The sequence below is a fragment of the Sebastes umbrosus genome, chromosome 7 (assembly GCF_015220745.1).
Source record: "Sebastes umbrosus isolate fSebUmb1 chromosome 7, fSebUmb1.pri, whole genome shotgun sequence".
Lineage (NCBI taxonomy): Eukaryota > Metazoa > Chordata > Actinopteri > Perciformes > Sebastidae > Sebastes > Sebastes umbrosus.
The window spans coordinates 11,913,339-11,929,743 of NC_051275.1; the positions used below are offsets into that span (position 1 = coordinate 11,913,339).

Consider the following 16,405-nt stretch of genomic DNA (forward strand, 5'->3'; position numbering starts at 1 on the left):
AATTAACAGTAATTCATATTTGATCAACGCTGCCTAGTTTGACCGTTTGATCGGAGTTCTTGAGTGATTGACAGGACGACGGACTCCAGATCAGCTCTGATTGGTTGTTTTCCTCCAGTCTATGAAATCTTGCAGATGCCGTTAGGAGCACCGCAGGACACAGAGGATATAGTGACCGTTTTATAAAAACAGCTATTACACTACATATTTGCTTCATTTCTACCCACTGTAGCTTTAATGAACATAATTTCTTTAAAGATAAAGGTACGACTGAATCACGATCCACAAACTTAATGCTTCCCGGAGCGTCAGAAATCTAAACTACATTGGAAGTAACTGCAATGTTTCCTGTCCTCCAAACCAGAGAAATCACATTTCACTCAGTCAGCCACAAGAATCAACCTCATGATCTAAGGCATTGCTCTAACCCACCTAAAATAATGTTATTTTTCTGGGTTTCTGTCAAGAGTTTCATGCCACACACACTGTTTCGGGGGATTTTGTTAGTGTGAAAATGATAAAATAGCTATTTCTTTAAGCAGCTTAAAGTGCCCTTGTCTGCCCTTGTCACGTGAAATTATATTTATTAGTAGGTGTTCCATTGTAGATGTTAAGTATCACTTGATGGTCTAACTACTGTGATTATAGCAATATACTGTGGGAAACTCATTTTCATACTGTATATTTGTATACACCTGTAGGGCTGTGTATTGGCAAGAATCTGCCGATACGATCACGTATCATGAAGCCTACTTATCATGATAAAGGGGTTATGATTTTTTATCTAATTTTTGGAAAATTGTCATAGTATAAAGAACACACCACCATATGCATAAAATCAGAGTAAAAAAAGTTAACCTTTTTATGCAATCAGAACAGTGGGATCTGCATTTGCATTTATCACAGTCTCTGCAACATTCAACCTCATGGCACTACTTTGAGAGGACTATGTGTCCTCTCAAAGTAGTGCCATGAGGTTGAATGTGAGGGCACATCTCTCTGCAAATTAAGGTATTGGCTGAGTTAATCTTTGCATGTAAACTATTAATTAAAAATCGATCAGTGTTTTTGACAATCGATACAGTATCACAAAACACAATATCGCTACTATTCAATTAGCGATATTCAATTAGTGATATTCAATTAGCTAATTAGCTCCAATTAGCGCTAATATTCAATTAACAATACAATAACAAAACAATATTTTCTTACACCCTCATACACCTGGCATGAAAATGTAGACATTTTAAAATACTGAATATCAGAACTACAAATTGTAGAGGTGTGGACTTGAGTCAACTCAATTTTAAATCCAATTACGTGTGACTTCACTCCAGTTTTTTAAAGTTATTTAAAAAATGCAGTCAATTACTCATTACATATTACTAATTGGAATATAACTTACAAAAAAAAACAATTAGTTACGTTACTTGTTACTTTAATTTGTAGTTTAACAGCCAGTCAGCTCGATGACTGCACACTGCTCTAGAAGCTTCAAAGTAACTGAGTATTGCTGGGATTAGTACTGTGATGCAATTACTGAATTTTAAATTGTATTTCCTTACACTACTCATTACTGAAAAACATAATCACATTACTGTAGTGCGTTACTGCCCAACTCTGCTTAAAGGTACTCTATACGGTATTCAGAGCATTAATATAGCAGTAAACAACTATTTGCTATGTAAAGATATAGAAGAGTAATGTCTACCTGAGCAGAGTATGAAGTCACTCTTCCTCTGTGGGTGTTGTAATCAGATCTTCTCTGTGCTTTGATACAAAAGTGTACACAGAATTGACTCTTCTTTTTCCAGACGATGGATATACTTTGAATCTCAGCCAATTATATTGCACAGTTGGAGGGAAAGGTTTGTTTGGCAGTGCAGAGCATCAGACATAAAAAATAACATGTTTGAGACTTAACACATAACGTGTAGGACTTGGACAATGACTTTATCCCAACTCATATCATATATTATTTTTGATAAATGAGATAAGTCGCTTTGTCTGACCGACAGTTCAGATTAAAATGATAAAACACAGGAAAACAAGTAGAGTATTTGGCCGTTTTTGCTTGAAAGATTACTTAAAGAATGAGTCAAATATCGAAATAGATGCAGATTAATTTTCTGATGATCGACTAATCAATGAATTGTCTTTTTATTTATTGTTGCAGCTCTAATAATGAACAGATCTATCAGTGTCTTTGGGTTTCATGCCCCACGAATAAATACAACCAACTCGTCAAACAAGTTTTTTCTGCTCGCTGTCAAATCCCATAACACAGTTTGCACTCTGAAACACTTAACAAGGAACGAGGAACTTTTCTTTCCTCCCGCCCTCTTTCAGAAAAAAAATGAAAAACCTTCCTCCATTGATTTCCTGTTACTTTGTGACCGGAATAGTGCAGTGTGCTGAGTCCCTTGTGTGTGCTGAGCTGGAGGCAAGCAGGCAGTCGGAGGCAGGCTGTGGTGCTGGGAACGGAGTAGAGGGGAGATGACGGTGCGTGAGTCTGTGAGAGCCTCCCATGACAGTCGGTCCCAGACGAGGGAAGCCAAATAAACAACAAGCGAGCGAAACACAGAGCCGCGCCTTGAGCCTGGAGGGAGAAAATAGAAAGAGAGACGGGAGAGAGCTCGGGAATAAGATGACACAGCGTGCAGAGGCTTCCGGAGAGGGTAATGAGTTTGGCCAGGTTCCCGTGAAATGCTGCACCACACACAGAGAGAGAGAGATGGAGAGATGCTTCTATCTAGTCGTCACAGTTGGGATAAAATAATGTCCCCATCCCTTCATCTTTTGTCTCTAGAAAAGAAGTCCATTGTTGTTTCTGCATCAGGGAAGCCAAAATCCGATTACATGTGATGGCAGAGAAACAACCACGCTGCTGCTGTTTACTGTCAGTATTGACTTCTGAATGTTATGTTTATGTCATTTGAGCCTAAAGCTACATCACCAAGTGTGGCGTATGAATGAAGAGAGATGAAGAGGCATTAGTAATATTGACCATATTCACTGATCAATATCCATTTATGCTTCTGTTATTGGTGCATCTAGGGGAAGTGGTTCCTGCAGTGACCCTTTCTTTTTCTCTTTCCTCTCTCTTCTTTCCTTCCTGCCTGCTTCTACCCTTTACTCATCCAATACAGAGGGTCTCTACCAGCTGGGTGGTCCACGCTGTGCCCCTCAAAGCAGCCTCGAAGGACTGGAGGACATAGAGGTGGGATCATTACGAGCAGCCTCTCTGTATATTCACCAGCAGCACAAGAACATGTAGAAATACCAAGTTATTTGTCTTTCACAGAATGCTGCCTCTAATCTTTCCCTCTCTCTTTTTTTTTTTTTTTAACTTTTTGCAGATGAAGTGTAAGACGCATGTGCTGCTGCTGGTGGTGCACGGGGGAAACATCTTGGACACAGCGGGCGGAGATCCAAGCGCGAAGGCTGGCGACGTGGCCACCCTGGCCTCGGTGCTGGAGAAGGTGACGCGGGCGCATTTCCAAGCCGTCGCCGAACACGTGAAGATCAAGCTGGTGCCGTGTCCAGCTGTGTGCGCCGAGGCCTTCTCTCTGGTGTCCAAGTGAGTGGTTTTGCGAACAGGGAGTCTCATTTGGCTCCATTTTGCACACTCATTTCAAGTGTCTCATATCTGGATAACATCCAGTGTTTAAATTTAGCCACATGCACACTGGTGACAAATTAAAGGTCCCATATTGCAGAAAGTTAGATTTCCATGTCTTTTGGATTATAAAGCAGGTCTAGGGGCTATATAAATAATATGAAAGTAATAGGGCTGTCGATTGATTAAAATATTTAAATGCGATTAATCGCACGATTATCCATAGTTAATCGCAATTAATTGCAAATTAATCACACATTTTTTATCTGTTTAAAATGTACCTTAAAGGGAGATTTGCCAAGTATTTAATTAAACAACAGCTGTCAGTGTGTCAGTGTGCTGACTTGACTATGATTTGCCCAAAACTGCATGTGATTAGCGGGGTATGTCTGTAAAGGAGAGACTCGTGGGTACCCATAGAACCCATTGTCATTCGCATATCTTTAGGTCAGAGGTCAAATGACCCCTTTAAAAATGGCAATGACAGTTTTTTCGTCTTCTATCTTGCTAACTGAGCCTACTACGACCTAAAAAAATAGCAAGTTGTGTTAATACGTTAAAGAGATTAGTGGCGTTTAAATTACTTTGTTTTAAAGCGTTATTATCGCGTTAACTTTGACAGCACTATAAATAATGTGAGAGTATCAAAACGCTCAATCCACGAGCCGTCAGGACTTCCGTAAGGTTGTGATGTCACAACTATACAGTCACAGTTAGAAGTGCCGCTTAACATTGTGTAGTTGACACACCCAGTGAGTCCCTGGCTGAACAGCGCAGGTGTGGAAGACCGTAAAATGCTGTCCAATCAGAGCAGACTGGGCTTTTTTGGGATCTTAAAGAGACAGGCGCTAAAACGGAGCGTTTCAGACAAACGGTGAATACAGGTATATTCAGACAGATAGTATGATGAAAATAATGTGGTTTTTTTAACATTAAAGCATGTAAACATGTTCTAGTAGAAACCCAAATTACAAGTATGAACCTGAAAATAATATAATAATATGTCTCTTTTAAAGGGAAAAACTAAATAACTGGAGAATGGGTCACTGAATGCTTTAATGATTTCAAAAATGATGTAAAGCACATGCGCTGGCCTTCACAGTCACCACATGGCAACCCAGTTGAACACCTGTGAGACATTTTGGACCCGCATATGAGACAAACAGCGCTCTCCATGACTTCATCAAAACACCAAGTGAGGGGATACCTTTTTGAGAGAATGACGTTCATCCCTCCAGTACAATTCTAGAGACTTGAATAATGTATACCAGCGAGCATTAAAGCTGCTCTGGAGGCTCGTCGTGACTGACTAAGACACTTCATCCACCTTATTCGTAGCCCGGCTCGTCCTCCCATCCCTCGGTAGCAGAATGCGCTATGATCACATTATCCACTCTAAAGTGTGACAGGTTGTGTTCCCACGTCATTTCCCAAAAAGCTCCAAGAATAGAAGGAGCCACCTGTTGCATACTGTTAACTCTCACAAACACCGCTTTGTGAAAGTGAATAAGTGATATCTGTGCCCATAATTCACACAAGGTATCTTGGGGCTATAAGGTATAAGATGGATAATGGTTATTAAGTTTAATTTGTCACCCATCTGTATAAGTGTTTCCTTCAGTTAGATCACAAATATGATTGCATCTATCATACTTTTCCCGAGCTACGTGCATATCTGGATGTTACTACTGCTTTAGTAACTCCCAAAAGATGCCAGAGGAGTGTTAAAACAGTTTAGCTAGCTACCTAACAACTGTGCATTAATTAACACAAACACATGGATGGACTATGAGCGAGACATTATGGGACTCATGCTGCGCCTTCTGTGGGACAACAGCTGTTGAGTTCGCTGTTGCCGTCTTCATGTAACAGGGAGAAAGATGGCTAGTTTCAGTCACTTCAGCTGCCATTATCAGCTGCAACACCCTGGCTGTTTCTCATTTCCCGATTCTTTGTGTCTCCTCGTCTCCTCACTCCTCGATCCTCCGGCTTCTGACCTAGAAATCGAACTCAGCGCTCCATCTTGAAGGACATCCCAATTTTTTTAAATGCATCTCAAGGAGCAAGGATTGAGGAGCGAGGAGGCTTGCCGGAGGAGCTATAAGCGAGGATACACCGGTATATGTTTTGCGGAAATGTTTTTCTGCACCCGCGGCGTATAAGAGGCGTGACACACAGCTGGAATACTCTCACATCATGGCAGGACTCTACAAATGTTACTGTTCCTTTGTCATTCATAAGTTGTAGTTATTTAAGATGATCAAACTCTCTGCCCCTTCACCATTTGTTTAGCGCCTCGTAAGTCACTGTTCTGACCGCATTCCTCAATGACATTTCACCTTCATATTTCTTATGTTTTTATCTTGAACGTAGGCTACACCCAATTCACCTGTTATAATTATGACATGATGTTTACAAGTGCAAACAGATGCTGTCAGCAAATTAATATATCAATTAGAACATTCTACTTTGCTGTATTTCATGTTGTCATATACAGTAGATTGACAGGAGTGTGTCGTGTGTAGGATAATATATCACTCAATCATATATATATACAGTATATATATATATATATATACATAAGCTGTAATGTATGTGTGTTAAAAAAGAAATCAGACATCTGTTCATTCTTGTCACATTGTGCCACGTTGTGAATTGAATTAGTATAGTAAATATAGCCTATACGTTGTCATGAGCACTGCTATGCTCATCTGACAGAGATCATAAAATACAGCGGTATAACAAATCAATGGACGCAGCTGTACCACATGTCATATTTAATTGGCATTGCTATAAAATAGCGGCTCCGAGGCGAGGATCTCTCATTTTTTAAAATGCTTGTTGCCTTGACTCCTCTTTCCTCCCGTCTGTCCCTCGCCTCCTCCACTCGCATCTCCCGTGGGAGGGACTAAAACAAGAGGAGAGGAGTCGAGGATGTACAAACTGGGAAATGGGAAAGGCCTCTGGTAAGTGGCTAACTCTACTGGCTGCCTACTGGCACAGTTACACTTGAGAGGAGTTGAGAGTTAAAGCCTCTGAACACCCTCACAGGTGTTTTCAGTTAATCTGGCTGGTTAGACCTCCTCTCAGGACTGTGTGGGCGTGTACCGACTAATTGATTGACATCTTTCTGAGTCTCATGTTAGCTTTGTTGCACCTGCTAGGGCGAAACAAATTACACCTCTATCATTCTTATTGGTAGATGAAGATTTGTGGGTAACAATTTATAATAACCATCATTTATAAATGGTAAATTGATAGTTAATTAAACTTAGTTAATTAACAACAAAATGATAATTAATATTGTTTACTTATTATTAGTAAGGCTAGAATTTCTGTTATTTCATCATTAGTTTGTGTAATATGAAATAATTAGTTTATGGATTATACATATTGTGTCATAGCTGATAAGAGACAATAACAATTACATTCTGATTACCTAAGTAAAGTATTTATCATTAGTTTATTGTTGCACAAATTGCAACATTTGATACACTAGATTAAGTATTTGTTAATGATTACCAAATTGTATGTAAACCTTTAAGAACAAGTTTGTAAAACATCTATAAAAATTACATAGACAGATGGACCAGACACCAAATATTAACCATTGTAGTATTAACGTATTATTAAAGTATTAACTATCCATCTAAATAGGGTTTATAGATGCTTTACAAAGTACTTATTAAACATACAACAAGGTATTATAATCATCAGTTGCAACTTTATAATAGCCATCCAAATAATGTTTATAGACAGTTTACAAACCAATTATTAACCATTAACAAAGTGTTACAAATATCTAAATGCTATAATGTTTGCAACAAAAAACTCACTCACTCATCTTCAACCGCTTATCCGGGGTCGGGTCGTGGGGGCAACAGCTCCAGCAGGGGACCCTAAACTTCCCTTTCCCGGGCCACATTAACCAGCTCTGACTGGGGGATCCCGAGGCGTTCCAAGGCCAGAGTAGAGATATAATCTCTCCACCTAGTCCTGGGTCTTCCCCGTGGCCTCCTCCCAGCTGGTCATGCCTGGAACACCTCCCTAGGGAGGCGCCCAGGGGGCATCCTTAATAGATGCCCGAACCACCTCAGCTGGCTCCTTTCAACGCAAAGGAGTAGCGACTCTACTCTGAGTCCCTCACGGATGACTGAGCTTCTCACTCTATCTCTAAGGGAGACGCCAGCCACCCTCCTGAGAAAACCCATTTCGGCCGCTTGTACCCGCGATCTAGTTCTTTCAGTCCTGACCTAGCCTTCATGACCATAGGTGAAAGCAGGAACGAAGATTGACCGGTAGATCGAGAGCTTTGCCTTAAACATCATGATAAAATAACATCAATCATAGCATTATTAATAATTGGTTAATATTATTAATTATCATGTCATTGTTTGTTAACAGTAAAATAACTGTTAACTTAAATTAACTATCAATCTCCCATTTATAAATTATGGTTATTATGAGGTGTTACCGATTTGTGACTTAATACGTTCAACCTGAGCAGAGGTCTAATCGGCCAGAGGAACTGAAAACACTTTTTTGGGATGTTCAGATGCTTTAAATTGTGTGCAGCTCAGAGAGATGGATCTTTTTAGCATCGGCTTAGTTCACCCAGAGACACGCTGAGTAAATGACCATTTACAGCAGAGATTTGGTGGTAAGGCTCTGCTCTTTGAGGGAGCTCTCAAAGAATCTGTGCAGCGGTGTTGGAAAACGGACACATGGACATTAAATCTTGATTAAATCAATAGTAACAAAAGCGGCATAATGAGGAGTACTGGAGGGAGCTGTGGCAGCAAACGCTGTTGGAATGAGCAGAGTGATAGATCTATTGGCGTGAAGACGATTGTGAAGCATGAGTGAAACAGCTAATGTGAGGACCACAACAGCGCTTTGCCTGAACTAACTCTGTGCTGAGAGTTTCACGTGTCAGAGTAGGAGAAACCCAGGTGTGAACAAGCAAATTAATGACGGCTGAATTCCATTTAGCAGCTTCACTTTCAGGGTCTTACATTGCTGTCACGCTGTCATAACTCACTGGGACACTTAGAAACAGAGTTAATGTCATTAGCAACACCTGTGCGTTTCCTGTTATAAGTCAGGATGTCTGCTGTGTGAAAGGCCTATCATGTGAGTCAAACTATTTGCTTTTTTGCCATCAGATAGCGATCGGATCCGCCCAAGATAAAATAGCATAATAGATGTTAATTGTTTCACTAAACCTGGTATTTAGGCGCCACCGCTTCATTTTTGATTTTCCATTCTCGTGCCTCTGTTGTGTTTTTTGTATTCAGCTGACATTCTCGCTAGTTTGATAGACAGCCCTAATTACTAGTAATGAGCGGACTACGCAGGACTTCACTATTTCAGGAGGTATTTGAGGAATCTGCTTGCAAGAATTAGCATAGGGGGAAAAAAATGCCTGGTTGGCTAAAGTGCTGAAGGTTAATCTGGGAAATATATCGACCAAAGGCCTGTAAACAGACAGTGCAATGTTAATTAGTATGCTGCTGACATATCTCAGCCCCTGCGAGCATGCGGCCATGTGGAATATTTAACTCCTAACCTTTTTGAATGATGTTGTTTTTAATTGTTAATTCTCCCCTTAATTCATGAAAAATAATTAATGAAAAAAAAGAAAAGGATAAATGACATTATACAGTTTCCACTGAACCCGAGGCCTCTGCAAGGAATGAGTGCAATTATCTGTTTGTCTAATTAGCTACTGTTACTTTGTATTCAGGTTTCATTTGTGGTTTCAGTTTCAGAGTGGGAGTTAATTGTGGATGGTATCTGAACAGCCGTCAGTAGATGAGTCTTCACAAGTCTTCTTCCTTACTGGAAGATTCTTCTTTTTACATGTAGGAGGTAAAAGCACGTTGGCGCTGATATGTTTGCACTTTTTTTCCACTCCCGTCTGCCGCCTGTACAGAGAGCTGCTTAGGCGTAACTAATGACTTCATTTCACATTCAATGCCACACGTCCCAGTGGTCACCAGGTTTATCTTTGACAGCGTCACTTAGTTTTCGCTGCTCTCCAATTATACGCCGAGGTTGTATTTGTCTGAATTGTCACTAATCACCGTGGCTGAGAGAACGCGTTTTGGCAGTCAAGTCGAGGCTTCCTCTCTGGCTTTTCTGATTGACGTTAGCAAAGAGTGAGACAGCGACTGGAAGCGAGACGAGCGTAAAGAGATTTGAGTTGTGTAGCGGCTCGGCAGCTCGACGTCCGCTTAGCTTCCACCACATCCACGGATGAAATATTAATAAGCAACAACTTCCTATGGCAGTCGAGCGGAACGGAGTTATTGCAGCATGTCTCGATTGTCTGTTCTTGAACACATGCGCAATAAAAAAGAGAGCCATTCATTTTAAAACACTATGTCACAAAGAACCAAAGCTGCCTCATTAGGAAATAAATTACTAATTCAATAAAATGGTCAAATAATAAACAATTTAAATGCACAAACCAAAAAATTCAGAAATGGGTTTAGTCATGTGTAATAAATTGATTTCACAGTAGTTATTTGGTCTTTAATTGTTTTGTTAAGATTTATTTTCCTGCAGGATGTTTTAGTAGACTTATTGTTTAGCAGTTGTTATAATGTCAAAATGCAATTTAGGCATTTTAATTAGTTTTTCCAATATTTTGAACCTTTCCATGTTCTCAAGCAGCCATTCTAGTCGGTAAACAAGTCTAAACTTGATGCATTTTAACAGATCCTGTAAATCTGATACAACTCTTGCTTGACAACCCGAATGTAATAATAATTTGCATGTAGAGTGGAAAATAAATTGCAAGGGCAAGTGAGCAGCGTCAATGTAACGCACTAAAAGTACTTGTTTTTGCCACTGACTGGCTCAGATTGTTATTGTGTCTGACAACATCATGGAAAGGACCCTACAGAGAAATAAAACGCTTTTCTTCACCGTTTCGCTTGATCCGGTGTGTTTGTTATTGTGTCCAAGTCACGCTCAAGGAGAAGTCTCAATGTGAATATCAGGGAGCAACAGGTCCCTGCACTCTTTATAGTGTTTTCCCTCTCTGGGCATCGGGTCACAGCACCCACAGGAACACCACCAGTCTCAGAATGAGACTTCTCCTCCTTCTCTATAGGGTCCTTTCCATAATGTTGTCAGGCACTAATAATGCCAATCTGAGCATGTCAGTGGCAAAAACAAGCACTTGTAGTAAACATAATGTTACGTTGACGGTGTGCAATTGCCCTTGCATCTTGCAGTCCGGCGGCTGCAACGCTGTCGCTCAATACTGAACCAATTTTAAAAAAAAATTGTTTTCACTTACACACAAAAGAATATGTGAAAACGCTCTCGCATCCAGGTTGAAAATAAAGAAGATCCCCTTTAAGGAAGGACTAGGTCTCCCAGTATAATCATTGTTGCTGCACAGAGCAGTGCGAGACTGTACTGTATAACCGTTTGCTATAAATGATTGACATAAGTGTGTTTATGTTTCAACTTTTGTTTATTATTTTTGAATTTATTCATTCATTCTTTTAAAATCTTTTCTTTTTTTACTTTTTCCATAATAATGTAATATTTCTTTTATAGCCCGACTGATACTGGATTTTTGAGCCTACTGATATTGATATTTGAGAATTAAAAAAAAATCTGATCACGATATACTGACCGACCCATGATAAATGGTATATGGTAAATGGACTTACACTACATATCAGCATTCACACATCAAACACCGATGACAAAGGTTGCCATGCAAGGTGCCAACTTTACCTATCAGGATCTAATCTAAAATACTCATTCACACACCGATGGCTCAGCCTTTTGGGAGCAATTTGGGATTAAGTGTCTTGCTCAAGGACACACCGACCTTCCAATGGACGACCTGCTCTCCCCTCTGAGCCACAGCCGCTCCATAAATAACATATGCCCCATACATAACATAACAACGTATCGTCATACAACAGTTCGTATGGTATCTTACAAAAAGTTTTTACTAATTTTTCGTGCGTTTTCCAATCAATGTCCAGCAACAACGTGTCAATTTCCACTCGTTACATGCATACAGTCTTTTCAAAATAAACTTCACAGGAAACAACTTGGATAGGTTTAGGCAACAAAACTACTTAGTTTGGGTTAGGTTTGGGAAAAGATTGTGGTTTGGGTTAAAATACCTCTGGTGTATGAGAACAGCTTGAACATAGACAATAAACTTCATGTGGATCCCTTAATTTTTAATTTTTTTTTAGAATTGTGACCAAGATACATACTAAGCACATTTTACAGCGTAAAAATCTCTGTCTGCTCTAGTGGACAAAATATGTATGGTGACTTTGTTACTAAATGACTTCAAACCTAGTTGGCATTCCTGTATTGCAGCGTCTGGTTCCTTATCAGCTGACATATACTGTACAGCTACAGTATACGTTTCTACAATTAGCTATCCAACCAATATGTTGGTCTAGCTCTATTTTTTATACAAAGTGAGATCTAGTGACCAAAATCCAACCAAAATTTAGCTCATTAACAGCTTGTTGAAAATCTCATGAAGACAATGAGAAGTGAATATTATCTGTTTTAGCTCCAGTGAAATTAGACAAAGCATACTTGTGCCCAGTTGGCTGCAGGTCCTCAACATGCTCTGACAGTATGTGCAGTCAGTAGGCATTCATACACGCCCACGCAGCGGCGAACACAACTCTTATTCAACTACCCTTTTGTCAGTTAACAGTGTTTGCTCTAATGACAGTGTTGGACTTGTGGGTGTGCGGAGCCTCATTTATTTGTGCGCCAACATCAACAGAGAAATAGGCAGCCCCACGGGAAGGAGTTGCTGCTGGGCGGCTAATTTACTCTCATTCTGGGTAACAGCTTGCCTGAATGTCGCACCGCAGAGTGGAGGTGGCGAAACCTCTTAGCGCCTCAAAAACAAACTTTCACATAAACAAGCCACTTTTAACTGGGTGCTTCGTAATTCTTTACGTAACCGTACATCATGTTCCCCATAGAGGATGGACATGTTTCTCAGCTAGTGTTGTCCTTGTTGCCGTTTGCATGGAAAGCCCGCTGTGCTCCAGGGGGGCTCTGAGCACTCATTATTAGCTCTGCCTGCTAATGAACGTATGTATTACCTGGCAGCGCCGGCTAGGAGCTGGGTGTCAAGACAACGCACACATGTAATCCATAAACACACTTGCACAAATGCATCCCACACAAAAACAGTTGGAGCACGTCCAATTAACAGCGACAGTGAAAAGGCTCCCGAATTGATTTCCTCTCGCTCGCCGCCTCTGTCAGAGTGTGAAGAGAAATAAACAATTTCTATCAGGGAAAGGATTGAAGGAGGAGGAAGTCCACTTGTCCGTGGGCACACATAGTGACCTCGGTTCAGGGAGATAGACTCATTATTCTGGCCATCGGCGGGCAGGGACGTGCCGCTGCTATTTCTGGGCCCTCTCCCTAATTAAGACTCTGCAGAGGCCCATTGCTGCTCATGTTAATTGCGCAAACGTTGCAGTGCTAGGCCAGCCATTAAGAAACGGGGAGAGAGCAATTAAGCGGGAATCTGACAGACTTCAGAGGTTTCGGTTTGACATTATATGAGAGAGAGGCGAGAGAGGGTGGCGGGGCGGTATAATAGAGACTGTCTCAAGGTTATGCTGCGTGAGATGAGGCTGATTCGAGGTTTAAATCGGCTCACTCGGCCTTATCTTCTCCCCGCTGATGATAATGGATCTCTTCATCGTCACATTACCATGAAACCTTGTGGAAGAGCTCTGTATGTCTCTCAGTATAGAATAATACTGTAATTGTAATATGGTAATTTTACCCTGCCTTTAGGGGTTATTAAGTGAGTATCCGATGGTGTTTCCAGAGAACTCAACATGGCAATTACTGGAAAAGAAATAAACTTTAAAGCTCGAGGATGAAGGATAACGTTACAGCCGATGTAAAGCAAACTGTGGCCCATAACAAAGCAGCAAATGAGGCCTTTTTTGTTATGTATATGAGTCTTCAAAAATGTGCACTTAAGCGACATATGACCTCAGCTTACTCTCAGTTAATGTCGCTGGCGTTTTACTAATGAGAGCAGAGGGATGTGAGCGGGGTAAATGCCGCCGCTCAAGAGTGAGTGACTCACATCTTGAAATAACGGGGACAGACTCGTCATGGCGACGCGAGGCACGCTCCTCTGCCATTCAAGGCTCTGTTGATGCGCCTCCTTTGAGGAACAAAAGGCCTCCCAAAGTAGCTCTAAACCTCTGTGATTGATGGATGTCAAGTTTATAGCTCCTGCCTGTTAGATGACATTTTGGATGAGCACGACGTGCCCTAAATGAATTTAAACCTACAAAATCCAGGCTATACAGCACCATCTGTGTCTGACATCAATCCACCGCTGCAGTTTTGCTCCGTCAAAACTGTGTGCCTGGAATCACAGCCGCCACTATATTGATCAGCAGCATTTTAGAGGAAATTAGAGTTAGGATTATTAAGATTAATCAGCCACTAAAGGCAGATGGGCTGTGGATGGTTTGGTGGTGCAGCCTTTTTCCAAAGCACATGTTTGTATAGACAAAGATGTTAATGATCGCCTCAAATTAATTAAGGACCATCGATTCTGAGCAGAGAGTATCCTGCAGCCGTCGAGGACATTACACCTCCAAACTGCCTCACGCACACACACAAACAAACAAATCATTTATGTGCTCTCCTTTGCATGTAAATCGTTGTCTGCTCCATTTTAATAATACTAACAAGTGCATGCATAATCAGGTAATTATGCAAAACAAATAATGAGGGTCTCACCTGACATTAGTTGAGCGGTGCAGCAGGTGTTAACCCTCTGTTCCTGTCCTGTGACTTGTGAACCCTGTTCAGAGGTAGAGCCGTGATTGGAATATTAATTGGAGCTTTTTGTTAGTTCACAGTCAGGTCTGAGTGTGTGTTTCTGGGAGAGTGTGTGTGAGCAGCAGTTGTTAACAAGACTCTAATAAGATCAAGGCCAGGCGACTACAAAGTCTGGACCAAACCCTCAGTGGCACTCAGCTGGGATGTTGGGATTTCTCACTTCAGTTGCTAAAACTCAATAAACATGCACCTGATTCTCAAAGTGGGGTCCGGGCACCACCAGGGGTCCGTGGCACTCTGCCAGGGGGTCTGTGAAAAGTTTCAGATTCAATCATTTAAATTATCATGCAATTATTTTTTAAAATCTACATAGGAGACCGCTGGCCGTGTCCCCTGTAAAACCAAAAGTAAACATTGACTGTACGATTGTTATGTAACATTTTACGTAACGTTGTTTTACGTAACGTTGTCTACGCTTGTTACGTAATGTTACATAAGAAAGTCTGCTGAGGGAAGTTGTTATTTATTTACGTAGTTGCGTTACGTAGTTGCGTTACGTAGTTGCGTTACGTAGTTGCGTTACGTGGTTGCGTTACGTGGTTGCGTTACGTGGTTGCGTTACGTGGTTGCGTTACGTGGTTGCGTTACGTGGTGGCGTTACGTGGTGGCGTTACGTGGTGGCGTTACGTTGTGGCGTTACGTTGTGGCGTTACGTTGTGGCGTTACGTTGTGGCGTTACGTTGTCACGTTAATATTTTAACACACCATGATCTTTTTTTCTAACCATAACCAAGTAGTTTTATTGCCTAAACCTAACCAATCGTTTAACAACGTTAACCCCGTATCATTGTGCGTTTTAAGAGGCTGATACAAAATATATTTATGAAACTTTCAGTGTATCCTGTGGTTTGCACAAACGTACTATAACAAAAATTTCGGACGACTGGGTTGGTACAGTAGTGAATAAATTACTTTCTAATCTAACAAATCTCTTAGAATCTGCAAATATGTTTAATACATGTCTAATATCTTTCTAATATATATTGTCTTGTGTTGTTCTTTCACATAACTAAGACTATAGAAGTGTAAAAAAATAGGCTATACGTCAATTTATTCCAAGGGACATACATGAGGGTGTCCCCGGTTTATTCTCTATCTTGTAAGAGATCCTTTGCTGACAAAATGATTGAGAACCTCTGTGATAAACAAATCATCGTGGTTTTAATCATGACGTGACTTGATGGTATTGTGTTGTGCAGAAAGAAAGTCTTCCTCCTGGTGCAATATGCTGCCATCCCTGCGCATGAATATCCTCATCTGAATATTTCACACAGCAGCAGCTTCTGTAGAGGGAGTGACACTGTTGTTATGCAAATAACTGTGTTCCAGTGACACAGAATATATTACAACGGTTTCCTTTTTTCCTGTTTTCTTACAAATCTCCATGGAAGTGGCTCTAAGTGTAGAATCTGTCTCAAAAAGCTGCTCTCGATGGCAACGTTCATACAGAACAGGGTCCATATTTTTGTCTAGCAGATTTTGCCCTACCTCCATTCAGTTCATTTGCATGCAGTTCATGATAGAATGATAACAATTATAAAGGGATTAAGGCAATAAAATACTTGTAAACAATATTATCTTTCTATATTAATGTAATTGTTCTTGTAATTTAAGTAGGAACAATCACAGTAGCATGCGGAGTTCTTTGATTATAATTAATGTTTGCACACCTTGATTGCATTTCTTAACTTGTGGTCAAGTTGATTTTCATCATATCATCTTACATACAGGTAGCAATGAACTGTTGTGTGGCCCTTTTCATCCCTACTCAGACTCAGACAAACTCGTGGGTGTTCTTTTTTACTTCTCTATTTGAGGATATTTTTGAAGAGAGAGGTCACTCTCTAGTCAATTGCTGGATGTCACATAGCAGCTTCTCTGAAATGCAGT

At 40.6% G+C, this 16,405-nt stretch overlaps 1 protein-coding gene across 3 annotated transcripts in view; it reads left to right on the top strand.

Annotated features, from left to right (window-relative positions):
* pitpnm3 (PITPNM family member 3) overlaps window positions 1-16,405 on the top strand; it is a 106,280-nt gene that overhangs the window by 51,461 nt on the left and 38,414 nt on the right. For 2 of the 3 annotated variants that reach the window (XM_037775637.1, XM_037775638.1), the window contains exons 4-5: window positions 3,150-3,220; window positions 3,360-3,580. In XM_037775637.1, the coding sequence (XP_037631565.1) occupies window positions 3,150-3,220; window positions 3,360-3,580 (292 nt within the window). Of the gene's footprint in view, window positions 1-2,408; window positions 2,679-3,149; window positions 3,221-3,359; window positions 3,581-16,405 lie in introns of those variants that run through there. The other variant, XM_037775639.1, reaches the window with a different exon arrangement.